General features: G+C 32.6%; 1 protein-coding gene and 1 long non-coding RNA gene across 4 annotated transcripts in view; one reads left to right on the top strand and one right to left on the bottom strand.

Annotated features, from left to right (window-relative positions):
- Positions 1 to 2,878: 2,878 nt before the first annotated feature.
- LOC126736488 (uncharacterized) lies at positions 2,879 to 3,603 on the bottom strand. The gene is made up of 3 exons (XR_007660676.1): positions 3,463 to 3,603; positions 3,065 to 3,380; positions 2,879 to 3,010 (listed from the first exon to the last, which is right to left on the bottom strand). It is a non-coding gene; the product is annotated as an uncharacterized LOC126736488 (long non-coding RNA).
- The window catches only part of LOC126736457 (TATA box-binding protein-associated factor RNA polymerase I subunit B), a 38,415-nt gene continuing 24,882 nt past the window's right edge, over positions 3,387 to 16,919 (top strand). For 2 of the 3 annotated variants that reach the window (XM_050440815.1, XM_050440813.1), the window contains exons 1-3: positions 3,387 to 3,722; positions 9,771 to 9,972; positions 10,047 to 10,216. In XM_050440815.1, coding sequence (XP_050296772.1) covers positions 3,549 to 3,722; positions 9,771 to 9,972; positions 10,047 to 10,216 — 546 coding nt within the window. In that variant the 5' untranslated portion in view covers positions 3,387 to 3,548. Of the gene's footprint in view, positions 3,723 to 9,770; positions 9,973 to 10,046; positions 10,217 to 16,919 lie in introns of those variants that run through there. The other variant, XM_050440814.1, reaches the window with a different exon arrangement.

Here is a 16,919-nt window from a genome sequence, read left to right as displayed (position 1 = left end):
TCTCTAATAGGACAAGCTTCTTTCCCTTGGGGCACTCATGAAGCATTTTTACATTTTCCGGGATGGAAGGAAAGTGTTGAAAAAGGAAAAAGTTTGAGCACAATAAATGACTTGCAAAAGCCGATTTAGTCTCGATGATTTCGGTATCTTTGTGTTTATTATATTCTCTTAAGTGTTCCTGCACTCTCGTTTTTATTTTCCTTCCAGATGACCAATGTAAACGGCATTACATTCCCCGCAGTTAAGTGAGTAAACTCCCGATTGGGTTAAGGGTTCTCTTTTATCTTTAATGTTTACGAGCTTTTAAATAATGTGTTGGAAGTTTTGAATGATATCTGTAAATTATAGTTTTTAAAAAATTTAGCAAATCGGGAGGAGATACTACCAAAGTAAGTGAGGCAATGAATTCTAGAATTTTTAATGCTGGTGTTTTTCTTTTGTTAAGACCGTGGAAGTGTACAGTGAACTGAAAAGTTTATAATTGTATATAATAATTTTACATTATATAACATCGAAAAATGTCTAAGAAACGAAGTGATGCATGGACGCATTTTGACGTTGTGCCTGAAAATAGTAATAAGGCGAAGTGTTGCTACTGTAAGCAAATTTTATCAATTTCGGGGGGATCGGTTGGAAACTTGACCAGATATATAAAAGAGATTCACCCTACTATACCCGCTACAAGCTCTGAGCCATCGCCACATGTTTCGAACACTGATACTTCAGCTTCCTCTCAGTTAACTATGTCTAAAATCACAGAAGGACAAACACAAAACGGTAAGTTATATTTAATATAACTGGAACTGCGTATAATATGTTAACTTTAAAGTTTGAAAATAATAAATAATAATGTGTCAAGTAAAAACAAAATAACTGGAAAAATAAAAATAGATATTCAAAATAATTTGTTTTTAAAACGATTTTAAGAAAAATTAACTATACTTTTTAATCCGGACTAATTTTAAGTTCGTTAATTTAATATTGATAATTAATTATATTTGTAGATCATGACTATGACCCTGGACCCAGCGAGATCCACAATACTCAGAGTAAAAAATTTAAGGTGAGTCAACTGCAATCTGATATTTCAACATACTTACGAAGTACAAAGCCGATAGCTCTTTCTAAAAGCAAAGAACTAGATTTTCAGTTATTAAGGATGATTGTCAAAAGATACTACCCTTTTAGTATGGTGGAAGATCCGGAATTTATCAAATTAATGGAACTTGCTGTTCCTAGATACAAGGTACCTAGCCGAAAAATAATAAGCGAGAGTCTTATGTCAAAAAGTTATGAAAAAATAAAAGAAAAAATTGAAGCACAACTTTTTTCCGTCGAATATGTAAGTGTAACTACAGACTCCTGGAATTCAATAAATAATGATAATTTTACTGCACTGACAGCACATTATTTATTGGAAGAAAATGGCTTATTAACTCTTAAATCACATTTAGTTGATTGTTTCCAGTATAATAAAAGGAATACCGCTGAAAACCTAAAAGAATTATTAAGATCAAAATTTGAACAATTTCAAATAGATAATAAAATTGTCTGCGTTGTTAGTGACAATGCAGCAAATATTCTGGCGGCTGTGAGAAATGGTGGGTGGAAGTCCAAAGGTTGTTTTGCTCATTCAATTAACCTTCTAGTCCAAAATGGTTTGAAGGAAATTTCAGACCTTTTAAATAAAATGAAGGCGATAGTAACGTTTTTCAAACAAAGTTCTTCGGCTTAGCAAAGCTAAAAGAAATTCAGAAGCAAATAGGGCTTCCTGAACTTAAATTAAAGCAAGACGTGGTAACCCGATGGAATTCCACTCTAGATATGGTAGAAAGGGCGGTTACTATAAAAAATGCCCGGATTTCCACTTTAGCCCTTGTAAACGCAGAATTAAATACAGTTTCCGCCACAGATTGGGCTATGTTAGAAAAGTTGACAGACATATTGCGAATTTTTCAAGAAATCACAGAAGAAATTAGTGCTGAGAAAAACGTTACTATTTCAAAAAATCTAGTCCTTGTTTATGCAATGTATCAGCATATGTAGCAAACCTTTTACACGCAGAAAGATATAGAGGCAGAACTTAGGGCGGTACTTCACGTTTTCCGCGAAAATTTTTTTAAAAGATTTGGAAATATTGAAGACATGGACATATTAGCCGAGTCAATCGTTTTAGATCCTCGGTTTAAATAATTTGGATTTAAAGATGAAAGAAAATATGCCAACACAGTTGCAAATCTTCGAAAAAAATTGCCTCATATTTAGTTTCCTCTAAAAATGTCTTCAACCCATAGAAAATCAGGAAGCACCTTCAACAACTCCATCAGAAAAAAAATCATCCGTGTGGTCCATGTTTGATGAAACTGTTGAAAAATTGGCACCGGAAAAAAATCCAACTTTGGCCGTTATTATCGAACTCGACAGATATTTAGGCGAACCCCTTCTCAACCAAAAGGAAGACCCATTAAAGTGGTGGTATGAACGTCGCCATGTATATCCCACGATTTATCGATTTATGAAAAGGCGACTATGTATTCCTGCAACGTCAGTTCCGTGCAAACGTATTTTTTCAAAAGCAGGACAAGTCTTAAAAGAAAAACGTGTACAGCTGAAATCTAAAAAAGTTTCCCAAATTTTATTTCTTAACAGCAATCTTTAGTAGTTTTAATATTAGTTATTACTTAGGTTAGTTATTCATGTGTTTGAATAACAACTTAGTTGTTCAAACAACTATGACTCATAATTAAGTTTTGAAAAAACTTTATTTTTTTGTCTTAAAATTTAAAAAGCCTTTTAAGTTGTTTTAATAAAAAATTTTATTCACTTTTTGGATAAATAAAAACCGTTTTATTTGTCCTTTTTTAATTGTATTAGGTTTATTTATTCAGTTGTTTAAATTTATTTGAATTGACGAATTAAACATCTAAAAGTCTGAACTTTTTCATTCGAATAATTTTTAGAAGGTTAAAATTGTACATTCTAGTTATTCTACTATAAAAGTAAACGTGATCTACTGTGAACTAGTGAACTAGTTCAATGAACTATTCTGGATTATGAACGAGACCGAGTGAACTAGTTCACGTAAATGAACTAAAAATCCCATCTCTATCAAACGCCGCGCCGGTCCGAGAACAGCTTTGTGGTGGTAGCGAACTTGCCTCTTGCCTGATAGGATTTGGCCCACACAGCACAGGTAAGATATTTCTCCTCCCTCCGGTCTTCTTGCTTGATCTTTACCATCCACAAAGCAACCACAAATTTGTGGTTGCTTTGTGTTACCATCCCTAAGCTTGACTTTAATCAGCTGAGTGTTGTTTACAAGCAAACTATTTGGCCGTTCGGGACGTTAGGGTTATGTAATGTATTTTTCATTTGTCAACCTCATAGAGAAATGAATATTAAAATAATGAATGAATATAATAAGAAATGAATATTAATACTTTTAATTACTCTATGGTCAACCTGTTTGGTTTTGGTGCATGATCCAAAAACTCAAACTTGTAAATAATCAAACATTTATCCATATTATGCAAGGGATCTAAATAAGAATGGATGAAGATTTACCTCCTCTTGAATGTGAAACCTGTGGAGGCACAGATTTCTACAAAGAAGCTGGATATTTTTATTGCTATGAGTGCCAAACTCAATCCCAACAAGTTCGAGAACATGTGTTTGAACAGGAAGATGGTGCATTTAATAAGAAATCAACAAAAAAGATACAGGTAAGATGTATGTTTTACAATTTGGCAGTGACTATTCTGCAAACTTCTAAACATAGTTATACATGTTTAGAAGATGTTGAGTTATCTCATTGAAGTACATCACTCTTAAAACAATATTGGTATTTTGTTTTGTGGAGAACTTCCTTTTAAGAAAATATCTTCCTTATTATAACCATTCACTCTATTTTCAAAATGGAATTCTTCAATAAAAAAAATATGATCTTTGTGAGACACATTTTTAAAATTTTTTACACTGAAACAACTTAATAATAAAAAATTAATAATTTATTAATTTGTCTGATGAAATGGGTCATGAAATGTATCCGTCCATGTCTGTACTCTATTTCAGAAGTGTATAGAGCAATAAACTGGGGAATTCCGTTCTGTTTGGCTACATTTCATGGTAGTTCATAGGCGCAGGTACTTATAATATTTATGAATTTAATTTTCACGGATTAAATGCCTTTATTTTGAAAGAGATTAAATACTAAATAAATACTTTTAATCCTTTTGTATAGGTACCTATCTTTTAACGCTTTGTAACATGCAAAAATGGGGTCAGGTAATATATACAGACTATATTGTGTAGATCATGGAATACTGCTGTCTAAGCTCAATAATTATGGCTTTAGAGGTGTGGCATTGCAATGGCTGGAATCCTATCTGTCTAATCGTACCCAAAGAGTTACAGTATCTGGATGTTTATCCGATTCCAGATCCCTTAAAACTGGAGTACCTCAGGGTTCAGTGTTAGGACCACTATTATTTTTGCTCTATGTAAATGATTTGTGTTCATTAAAACTGCCGGGCAAAGTGGTTCAGTTTGCTGATGATACCACCATTTTATGGAATCATAGAGATTCTGATAATGTTAGAGCCCAGGTTTTTAAGGATCTTAAGATTTTATCGGAGTGGTGTGCTGCAAACAGGCTTGTATTTAATGTGGGCAAAACCTTTATTATGGGATTTAAGTGTGACGTTCAGGGCCTTATGTTTAGTGAAAACTCCCCCTTGCAAAACAAAGAAAGCTGTAAGTTCCTTGGTATTACCATTGATGGTCGCCTTCGCTTCGAAGATCATATCCTAAATCTTGCATCAAAATTATCCTCTGGATGCTTTGCAGTAAGAATGGCAGGGCATGAGCTGGGAGGGGTCTTTGCACGTTCAGTGTACTTTTCTCTTATTGAGTCGCACCTTCATTTTGGCTTGCCTTTTTGGGGTTTAAGCAACAAGGGATTATTAAACATAATTTTTGTGATTCAAAAAAAGGCAGTTAGATACCTATGTTCCGCTGGGTTAAGAGATTCTTGTAAACCTCTCTTTATATCCCAAAAAATCCTAACTCTTTTTATCTTAGAAACAGCTACTCTTATTCATAAATGTCCTAAACCTCCCTCTAACACTGGTCATATGACTCGCCAGGTTAACGATTTTCCCTTACCAATCCCTACATCCTCCCTCACCAAGAACTCACTTATATACCTTAGCAAAAAAATTTACAACCATGTTCCTCTATGTATCAGACAAATTTTAGAAGTTAAGAGATTCAAAAAGGAATTAAAATCACTTTTATTATCCAGGGCATATTATAGCCTTGACGATTTTTTCAATGATACCTTTTAACCTGTGCTCTGACATCATTTTAGTGTTTTAGTTTTGTTTCCTGTTAAATAATTTAATTTACTTCTTCTAAATTCTGTTTTATTGAGAGCTTTACTTATTTTTTAATGAAATTTATCAAAAAGAAGCTTTTTTTTTCTCAATCTGTTTTGTTATGATTAATTTTGGTAATGTGTGTAAATGTTATGGTAAAGTGTTTTAGATGTTATGTTTGTTTGAAATTTGAAATTTAAAGTAAATTTGGAATTTTTTAGTTTTTAGGATGCTTGTACACAAGATTTTGTTGTCTTATGTAATATAGCACATTTTCTTTCTTCTTTCTTTCTATAAATACTTTTAAATCATATTTTAAACGTTAGTAGTGACTGCTACGCTGTAGTGTAATCACAATATTATTATCCCAATATTTATAAATGGAGGTATTCAGTCCAATGAAAAGATGTACTAAAAATTCTCCACTATCGCTGAGTGAAATAGTATATTGTATACCTAGTAGGAAAAGCTTAACATTCCCGGGCGATCGTAAAAATTGCCAGTCGAGGCGCAAGCTGAGACTGGCAATACGGAGTCCGGGAATGTGGCTTTTCCTACGAGGTCTACATACTATTTTTCCGAAAATCGGGAATCATTAAAATTACGGTAAATTATTACTAATCAGTTTTCAATACTTGTACTAATTGTCAAATAACAGTAAATATAACAAATAATAAGTAATAATTTTAAAATATAATGTTAACCTTGCTTGTGCTGAAAGTTTTAAAAATAAAATTGTTTAGGAAAAAACCTGTTCGCATTTATGTTCTAAAGTTTACTGTATGGAAATAACATTTCCTTACAGTACAGAAATGAATATTTCCTTACTGTTATTTTCGGTTGCCAGGCAACCATCAAGTTGGAGGAAATATTGAATGTTTCTGTCAAATATGTTGTCAAAAATGTTATTATTTCTTATTGATTTTCGGAAAAAGTTATTATTTTAAATGTACATGATTGCATAAAACACGATTACCCTAGTTTTACTGTGCAAGAAATTGTTGAAAAATGTTCTTGAATGAGTGGAATTGGAAAGTCCACCATTTTCAAATTGTTGCGGGAAAGAAAAGTAGCAGGTCAAGTGGAATCTCCCAAGCAAAAGCCAGGACGACCTACAAAAGTCCTTGATGAAAATGCTAAATGTATAATTCGAAGAAAAGTTCACTCTTTTTATTTTAAAAAGGAAATACCCACCCTAGACAAAATTTTAATGGAGCTTGGCCGAGATGACAGTATTCCGTTGATAAGTAGAAAACTTTTATGGAAAACTTTAAAAAATATGGATTTTGCCTGGGAAAAGCATAACCGCAAAGCACTTTTACCGGAGAGCGACGAAATTGTTTGTTGGAGACGACAATACTTGAGAAGTATCAAGCAGTACCGCAGGGAGCAAAAGAAAGTTTTTTATCTTGATGAGACGTGGATTAACGAAGGTTATATAGCCAAAAAATGTGGCAAGACAAAAATATAACCAGTGCTCGCCAAGCTTGCATAAAAGGCCTGTCTACGGGTATTAAAGTACCTTCGGGAAAAGGAAAAAGACTTATAATCACACATATTGGAAGCGAAGAGGGATTTTTAAAAGAAGGTCTGCTAACCTTTGAGTCGACTCGCACAGGAGATTACCATGAAGACATGAACTCAGACGTTTTCGAGGACTATTTTGGTGAAATAATAAAATTTCTTCCGGCTAATTCGGTGGTGGTTATGGATAACGCAAGCTATCATTCACGGCGAATAGAGAAGACGCCAACTTCAAGTTGGAGAAAGCAAGAAATTATCGATTGGATGACTGCAAAAGGTATTGCGTTTGAAGCAAATTTGATAAAAAAAGAACTGCTGGCAATAGCAAACTTACACAACACTGAACCGTTTTCAATGTTTATCAGTGCGTAACAATGGGCAAAACTCATAAATTGACCCAAAACCGGGTGGCACTACCTGCAATCAACCAAAAGAAAGAATTTTACATTGAAACTAATACCCAACTAAGGTAGTGGCATAAAATATTGGTGGATCACCAGGTACCACTTTTGCATACCTAATGAGGTTTTATTGCTCTACACACTTCTGAAATAGAGTATAAACTATAGAATTAGTTCATTCTCAGGACAAGGGACTTTTGTCTTTTATTCCAATTTTCTTTGTTGAAAAAAAAAGGCATAAGAAATATTTCACCAGAATAAACTCAATTAATGAATATTATTACATTTATACTCTATTTCAGAAGTGTGTAGAGCAATAAAACCTCATTAGGAATGCAAAAGTGGTACCTGGTGATCCACCAATATTTTATGCCATTACCTTAGTTGGGTATTAGTTTCAATGTAAAATTCTTTCTTTTCGTTGATTGCAGGTAGTGCCACCCGGTTTTGGGTCAATTTATGAGTTTTGCCCATTGTTACCCACTGATAAACATTGAAAACGGTTCGCCAAAGGCGTGCAACTGGGACTTGTTTTTTACCTTATAATTAATGTACTTAAATGCTATTTTATTTTAGAAAGTTACTTTTGTTTAAATGGAATAATATATTTTTTTCACATATTTATTGAACATAATATGTAGTGTAAAACAGTTGAAAATGTCACTTTTGGCTCTGGCACTTTTTGAACAGTGTATAACAATTTTAAATTATAATAGATTGTAGTCTTCTTCGTCATCTGACGAACTGTCATTACCTCTTGACATTATAATTAAAGGATCGACTGTCTGATCGATGAGGTTGTCAAGATCCCACATTTTGTCCTCTTGCTTAATTACATGCTGGACTGCTTTTCGCAAATTCTCTGGTGTCGCTTCCGTAATGGCTTGATCAAACAGTAGCTTAACATCTTTCATTTTAAAAGTCGTGTTTTGTCTTGCTACAAATCCTTTTACCTGCGCCCATATCAGTTCTATAGGATTTAGTTCGCAATGATATGGCGGTAAGCGCAGTACAGTTATATTATATTTTTCGGCTATATCTTCCACGGCGTATTTCATGAAACGAGTTTTGTGTAAGTTTGCTATTGCCAGCAGTTCTTTTTTTATCAAATTTGCTTCAAACGCAATACCTTTTGCAGTCATCCAATCGATAATTTCTTGCTTTCTCCAACTTGAAGTTGGCGTCTTCTCTATTCGCCGTGAATGATAGCTTGCGTTATCCATAACCACCACCGAATTAGCCGGAAGAAATTTTATTATTTCACCAAAATAGTCCTCGAAAACGTCTGAGTTCATGTCTTCATGGTAATCTCCTGTGCGAGTCGACTCAAAGGTTAGCAGACCTTCTTTTAAAAATCCCTCTTCGCTTCCAATATGTGTGATTATAAGTCTTTTTCCTTTTCCCGAAGGTACTTTAATACCCGTAGACAGGCCTTCTATGAAAGCTTGGCGAGCACTGGTTATATTTTTGTCTTGCCACATTTTTTGGACTATATAACCTTCGTTAATCCACGTCTGATCAAGATAAAAAACTTTCTTTTGCTCCCTGCGGTACTGCTTGATACTTCTCAAGTATTGTCGTCTCCAACAAACAATTTCGTCGCTCTCCAGTAAAAGTGCTTTGCGGTTATGCTTTTCCCAGGCAAAATCCATATTTTTTAAAGTTTTCCATAAAAGTTTTCTACTTATCAACGGAATACTGTCATCTCGGCCAAGCTCCATTAAAATTTTGTCTAGGGTGGGTATTTCCTTTTTAAAATAAAAAGAGTGAACTTTTCTTCTAATTATACATTTAGCATTTTCATCAAGAACTTTTGTAGGTCGTCCTGGCTTTTGCTTGGGAGATTCCACTTGACCTGCTACTTTTCTTTCCCGCAACAATTATAAATGGTGGACTTTCCAATTCCACTCATTCGAGAACATTTTTCAACAATTTCTTGCACAGTAAAACTAGGGTAATCGTGTTTTATGCAATCATGTACATTTAAAATAATAACTTTTTCACTCAGCGATAGTGGAGAATTTTTAGTACATCTTTTCATTGGACTGAATACCTCCATTTTTTAAATATTGGGATAATAATATTGTGATTACACTACAGCGTAGCAGTGACTACTAACGTTTAAAATAAGATTTAAAAGTATTTATAGTCTGTATATATTACCTGACCCCATTTTTGCATGTTACAAAGCGTTAAAAGATAGGTACCTATACAAAAGGATTAAAAGTATTTATTTAGTATTTAATCTCTTTCAAAATAAAGGGATTTAATCCGTGAAAATTAAATTGATAAATATTATAAGTACCTGCGCCTATGAACTACCACGACATGTAGCCAAACAGAACGGAATTCCCCAGTTTATTGCTCTATACACTTCTGAAATAGAGTATAGTTATATTATTAAATGTATTTTTATTAATCATGGATTCTTTATGGTATTCAGTAGTACACATAAATATGATTTTTTTAGAAGGATAAAACAAAACCAGTTGACATGCTTACAAGTTGGGAATGTTACAATAATATTTTAAAAGGCCTAACTGAGGAATTAATACATATAGGAGTAAAGCCTGAAATAAAAGCTGTAGTGCAATGTTTGTGGCTAAAATACTTGCATAAAAATGAAGTATTTGATATTAAAAGTGATAGGGCGCCAAAAGTGTCTGTATTAGGTAAAAAATATTGCAATACCCTTACTAAAAACTTAATGATTAGTTTCTCAAAAAAATATTTTTTTTGCAAATAGGACCAAAAAAAGACATATTAATACTCTACAATGTAAAAAGACGCAAAAGAAAGAGAAGCAGAGCCTCATCAACTTCAACATTAAGTGCCAAGAGACAAAGATCAACTAAGAAGAGAGCACTGATTCACAGTGAGTTTGAGGAGTTATCTCAATCACAAACTTTAACTCAGGTAATTATGGTTGAAACTTTTTTTTATGTACTGAATGAAATGGTTCAAATAATAGGTGTCTTTTCGCAAGCATAATCCAAGTAGGTCTGCTAATCTTTTATGTCATTATATAGCTAAATTATACAGTGCTTTCATTTCAAAACAATCCACCCTTAATAACTTTCTTCCTAAAAAAAAAAAAAAAAAAAAACATGTCAAATTAGATATACAGGAGGTTGTTTAATTATGCATTTACTGAAGTTCAATCACCTCCTCACCTCCAGCTAACCTCACTTTAATATGTCAAATGGGAACCTCCATCATGTGATACATCATAGTAAGGAGCGTAACATTCTCTATTCAACGGTACCAAAAAAAATGAAATCAGTAAATGTGTAAGCAAATAGTTAGCGAAAACGTCTAGAAATAATGAATATTTTGTTTACACCAAACTTTGGTATGTCAAATGGCTACCCCAGGGTGTGATACATTATTTTAAAGGGCATTCATTATGCTATCAATGATTATAAAAAAAAATAAAATTGATTGACCAAGAAGCAATTAAAGTGTAAATCGGTAGGGTAGAAAAACAAATTTAATTAGTTTAATAAATTTATTTTATTAAATGTTCAAAATGCGCACTGTTATTAGCAAGACAATAAAAAAGCCTATTTTCAAACTCCTTACGAACATTGGCAAGGGTCTGCCTGCTAATTTCTCTGCATTTTTGAAATATTCTATTTTTTAAATTCTCAATACTCTCAGGTGGGGTTTTATAAACTTTGTTTTTTAAGTAGCCCTAAAGAAAAAAGTCTAGTGGGGTTAGGTCCGGAGACCGCGCAGGCCATTCGATTGCACCACGTCTGCCAACTTTTCTCGAAAATTTTCATCAAGCCACTCTCGAACTACCAAAGTGTAGTGCGCGGGAGCTCCATCCTGCTGAAAATGTATATTATTTTCATTCAATAATATAGCACCATGTTGATCTAGTTGATTTTCCATAGATTGGACGATGGAAGGGTATATTGCATTTTCTAAAAGGTTTAAATTAATTTCGCCAGTCAAATTTTCTTCCAAAAAAAAATGGCCCGATTATTTCATTCCCATAAATTCCTGCCCAAACATTAATTTTTTGGGGATATTGGGTATGGCCTTCCCGAAAAATATGTGGATTTTCATTATCCCAATATCTACAGTTATGTCTGTTCACCAGGCCATTTAAAAAAAAGGTCGATTCGTCACTGAAGCAAATGTTCTTCAATAAATGGGGATCGTCGTCAATTCGCTGGCACATCATTTCACAAAATTGAATTCTCAAATCAAAATCATCTTCTCCAAGTTCATGAAGAATATGAATTTTATAAGGAAAGAACTTTTTTTTTTTAAACTTTATGTATGGAACCAGTGGAAATATTTGTTAGTTTTGCGGCCTTTGGTATAGACAAAGTTGGATCCATAGCAAATTGTCCTAGTACAACTTGGCATGCTTCATCGACAACTCTATTTTCAAATTTTTTCTTATTGCAAATCGATCCCGTCTCTTCAAATGTTCGTATCAATTCTAATACGTATTTATGGCTCACGTTTTTATCTTGATACCTTTCATTAAATGCTCTGGCGGTTCTGCGAGTACAACGATCTTGAGCTCCATAAAGGAAAATTATTTCTATTTTTTTCCGCTAGTGTATACATTATTTTATTTATTAACTCACTGTTTTAACTAAAATTGAAAAATTGCACGCGTCAAACTGACAGTTTTAACAATAATAAATCGCCTGCTTTTTAAACGCCTTAAAAATATAAGGTATTGCAGTGTTTTTTTGTACCTATTAAGTAGGTTTCGCAAAAAATATAAGTGAAATAAATACACATACAAAGTTATAAGACTGCAAAGATTTTTGCAAAAAATTTGAAGACACTCTTTTTTCTCGCAAATAACGGTACACATTCTTTACTTAAAAAGATAAATAATTTTCTTGAACTAAATGTACTGTTTGTTACCACACATTTTAACTTTTAAATTGCTTGTATTTTTTTTTGATGATCTATTATAAAAAATGTAAGAATTTTAAAATGATGTAGGTACCACACTAAAAGTATTTATTTAAAATACCAAAGTTTGGCGTAAATAAAATATTCATTATTTCTAGACATTTTCGCTAACTATTTGCTTACACATTTACCGATTTCATTTTTTTTGGTACCGTTGAATAGAGAATTTTACGCTCCTTACTATGATGTATCATACGATGGGGGTTGCCATTTGACATATTAAAGTGAGGTTAGCTGGAGGTGAGAAGGTGATTGACAGAACTTCAGTAAATGCATAATTAAACGTCCCCCTGTATATCTAATCTAATGTGTAATTTTTTTTTTTTTTTTTTTTTTTAAGAAAGTTATTAAGGGTGGGTCGTTTTAAAATAAAAGCACTGTATGTGATAATTGCCCAGTGAAGTGACTCAATTTTTGGGTTTTTAAAGAAATTCTGTTGCAAGTTTTTCCTCTATAACTTTAGAGAACTTCTTGAATCCTATTTTTCTGAATAATCTCAAAAGCTTTAATTGAGAATGAGGTGATTCTCATGAGGCTCATGTTCTAGGTCAAGTTTTGTTTTTGATTTTCACAATCACTATCATAAAATCATGGTGTAATTTGAAACTCTTTATTAATATTTGAAGAAAATTTATGTTTTTGTAGCTCAATGTGACTCATAAAATGTTCTCTTTTAAGAATTGTTTGCATATAAGTTGTAAGTACCTAGTATCTTGGATTAAAAATTGTTAAAAAAAGTTTTGAAGGACACATTCATGTTATGAAGCTTTATATAAGATCCATGAATCTGAATAATAATTGTAATGAAATTTTGACAGTATTAATGAATAAATCTGCTGTAGTATCTACACATCTAGATAGTTCTATCATTGTTCTACCACTTACTAATTATTTTATTACTTTTAACTTGTTCTTCACTGATTTGTTTGAGATAAAAACTTCAAATGAAAGTTAAAATCTATAATCATTATTATATTTATTTATTTTTATTTATTTAATAATGATGGATAATATAATAATAGTAATTTACAAGCTAATTTAAAGTTATCCAATCTAAGTACCAAAAGTAGTAATCCAAAAATATAATAATAATCCTTCATAAATAATATAACAAAATGAAATCAAAAAATCATACAAAAGATATAATATATAAACCAAGATATAAACTTCAGAAGGTTCAAACAATAAACTAAATAACAGAATTGACCCATTGTTTCTGAAATAAATTCACTGACAGGTCAAACACTTCAGTGTTGGTTGCAACACTGAAGTGTTTAGAGTTTACAGTAACAATATATGAGAGAATTTTGACCAAAATTCTTTTAATTTTGACTCTAATCCTAGTTGGTAAATCTAAGTTTATCCACTCCAACAAACTGCTACAGTCTATACAACCATTAATTAGTCTCTGTACAAACATCATACCCGAAATATTCTGTCTACATTTGAAAGTAACCAGATCAAACTACTCTCAATTAATGCATATCCATTTTATCTTATAGTAGAAGGGATTCGAGATCTTCAGTTTTTATTAACTCAGATTTATGATAAATAACTGGGTTTTAATTGATCATTCTTTTTTTAATTTGATAGTCCTTATAGATTTAATTGATGTTCTTTATACGGTCTCTATAGAAAAGGCAAAGTGAGAACAATCAAATAAATGAAACTAATTAGAAATAGAATTTACTGTTTTTTACTCAGATCTTTAAATCTTAGAAAGACACTGTAAGCGATTTTATTTACCCTGACTTCACTGAATAATGTACTGGAATATTAATAGTTTTGATGATCAAAGCTATTTAAGTTCCACAATCATTATATGTACTTTTTTATGCTCTACACAAGCATTAGAAAACAAGTATTTTGAAGCTTGGTTTAACCCTTTCGCAACGACTTTATTTTTTTAAAAATGGTTTTGATTTTACTAATGGGATATATATGTCCCACACGAGCTGATGCATTCAAAATACGAGTTTTAAATTTTAATTTTTTTAAATAAAAAAATCTTGTTATAGGATAAGGTAACAAAAAATTGCTTTTTATCTATTTATATAAGCGTATAAAAGAAATACAACCTGGGACACGGGTGTCCCACTAGTAATGAAAACTAAGTAAACATCAGGACAAATGTGTACCACCAGATAAACATAATACATAAAATTTAATTATAGAAACCATAAACGCGCAAACTATTTATGGTATATCGAAAAACAGTCCGCGCATAACGGAACTTTGCAACCTGAACACATAATTTTTGTACGTTTTTCGATTTTTTTGACGAGCACGAATGGCATCTACGTTGAGTGGTTCCCTGAATAGGTAAATGATCGCCAACATTTACCATATTTCTTGACGAACTTGAAGGTCTGCCAGTACAACGTTTCCTTACCATGCCTGCATTTTCTCTTCCCAAATTAATAAGCGATTCAGCTAAGTTAACTAAAAAAACTATAAATGGAACATCACGATTGTGAGCTTCTTTGAAAAGTATCCACGCATTTGTGGCTGAAGTAAGAAAAAGTTTATAGAACACCTTTCTCCACCATTTCTGTGACTTCCGGTCTATATCATAAAGGCCGGAGAGTTGATCTGAGAGATCCGCTCCTCCCATATAGGAGTTATAATCTTTGATTGCTTTGGGGCACGGCACTGTAGCCTTAGTTCCATCCTTCTGTCGCCGTTCTACAGTTTCCATCTCAGAACTGTGGCAGTTTGAGAGAACAATTACTTCTTTTGAATCTTTCCATAAGTATGCAGCAACACCTACGTTGCTAAATAAAGAGCAAGAATCGCCTTTCTTCATGTTTTGTTTAGCGACAAAATCTTCAAATTTTGGAACATTTTTTCGTTTTGGCATACTCACTGCAGCAAATTTTATGGAAGACATCAATGAAACAGAAGCAAAAAATCTATCAAAGCATACCATTACCTCCGGGTCTCTAATAGACTTACATAAGGTCTTTACAACCCGTTCACCTAATCCTTGGCCAAGAGTGCTATCTGGAGTATCAACTTCTTTCCCGCAATATATGTTCATATCATATACGTAACCAGACTGTGAATCACACCTTTCCCAAACCTTGATGCCCCTTTTTATTGGTTTTAGAGGAAGATACTGTTTAAGAGCTGAACGGCCTTTGAATTTTACCATAGACTCATCTATGCTTTGAAATGTGCTCTCCGAACGCGCTTTTGAAAACGTATGCTTTAAACAGGACATAACTTCTTCAATGTAATAAAGCTTTCCTGAATTTTCTGGACGACTTGGATTATTATAATACATCTTAGATGTAAGAAGAAGAAAACGATCGCGTGATATGGCTTCTTTTATAGCTTCATTTCCAAGTGACTTATTAGAGGACCAGTAGTTTGCCATGGACGGTACTTTGTTATATGCCATAAGAATATAACACCCCAAAACTATCATGATCTCATAATGATCAGTTGGAGCATATGCTTTTTTTGTTTTGACTTCGAGAATTTGTAATCTCTGGTTGGTGCATTGGGAAATAAACATAAACAGGCTTTTAGGAAACAGTTTGAAAAAATACTTCCGTTCAGACGATTTATGAGTTATGTCGGAATACAAAATGCTAGGGATTTTTATTTTTGGTATGGTTTTTGCTGGCTGGAATAAGCTGCTACTGGTGGTCCAATGAATGTTTGTAGTGTCACAAATTGCATTTTCAGAATTCTCCTGGTTTTCTTCAATTACTTCAGGTTCAATAAGGCTTTCAGGGCTTTCGTTTTCAATGTTGGAAGTATTGTCGGTACTACAAATAATTGCCAATTCATCCTGGGAGACTCGTTTTGGCTTCTTCTTTTTAGGTGAATCCATTTCAATATCACTTTCAGATGAAGGCTGGTACTCAGAGCCGGAATCTTGAAAAGGATCTTCCATATCTGAATCATTGGATAATCCATACTGGTCAATACTCATAGCCATTTCTTGTAATTCTTTAGGTTTTAGCGGTTTTCTACTGCAAGCACAAAAAAGTAAGCATCAGCTGATGGGTTTTTAAAAATATATATCATGTAGGTCTTCACCAAACATAACGACTATAAATGCTGTAATTATTATTTTTTAAACGTACGTACTGTAAACTGTAATAAACGTATTATACAGTATTATTTTTATTATATTAATTTGAATTCTAAATACCTATTGGAACTTTTTATAAAATTATTATGTTCAAATTTTTACGAGGTGTAGAGGCATAAATTCCAACCGAAAAATATCAAAAAAATATTCACATATTCAAAAGGCTTACTAACTTTTTGTAATTTTCAATGATTTTTTGCCTTATAAATTGACGTTATAAGAAACATACAGCTAATGCCTAAATTTCCACTTTAATCTTAATTTTACGACTGGGACATATACGTCCCTAAATCTAAATATCTGGGTCTTATTTTATTCAAATACAACATACAATATTTTACCTTAACTAAAACTTACCTTGTCATAGTTTTAATTCACTTTTAAAGACAAAAAAACATCTTTAATAACCACAAAAACAAGAGCGCCACTTAACCGCTTGTTTACATTTCAAAATTTACTATCCAATCTAACCTCAAAATAAAGCCCACGAGTTATATTTAATTTCAAAAACTGGATAATACTACTGGGACAACAGCCGATATAAAAATAATACATTTTTGACCCACC

The sequence above is a fragment of the Anthonomus grandis genome, chromosome 5, assembly GCF_022605725.1.
Source record: "Anthonomus grandis grandis chromosome 5, icAntGran1.3, whole genome shotgun sequence".
Taxonomy (NCBI): domain Eukaryota; kingdom Metazoa; phylum Arthropoda; class Insecta; order Coleoptera; family Curculionidae; genus Anthonomus; species Anthonomus grandis.
This window is presented reverse-complemented; position numbering and strand designations above follow the sequence as displayed.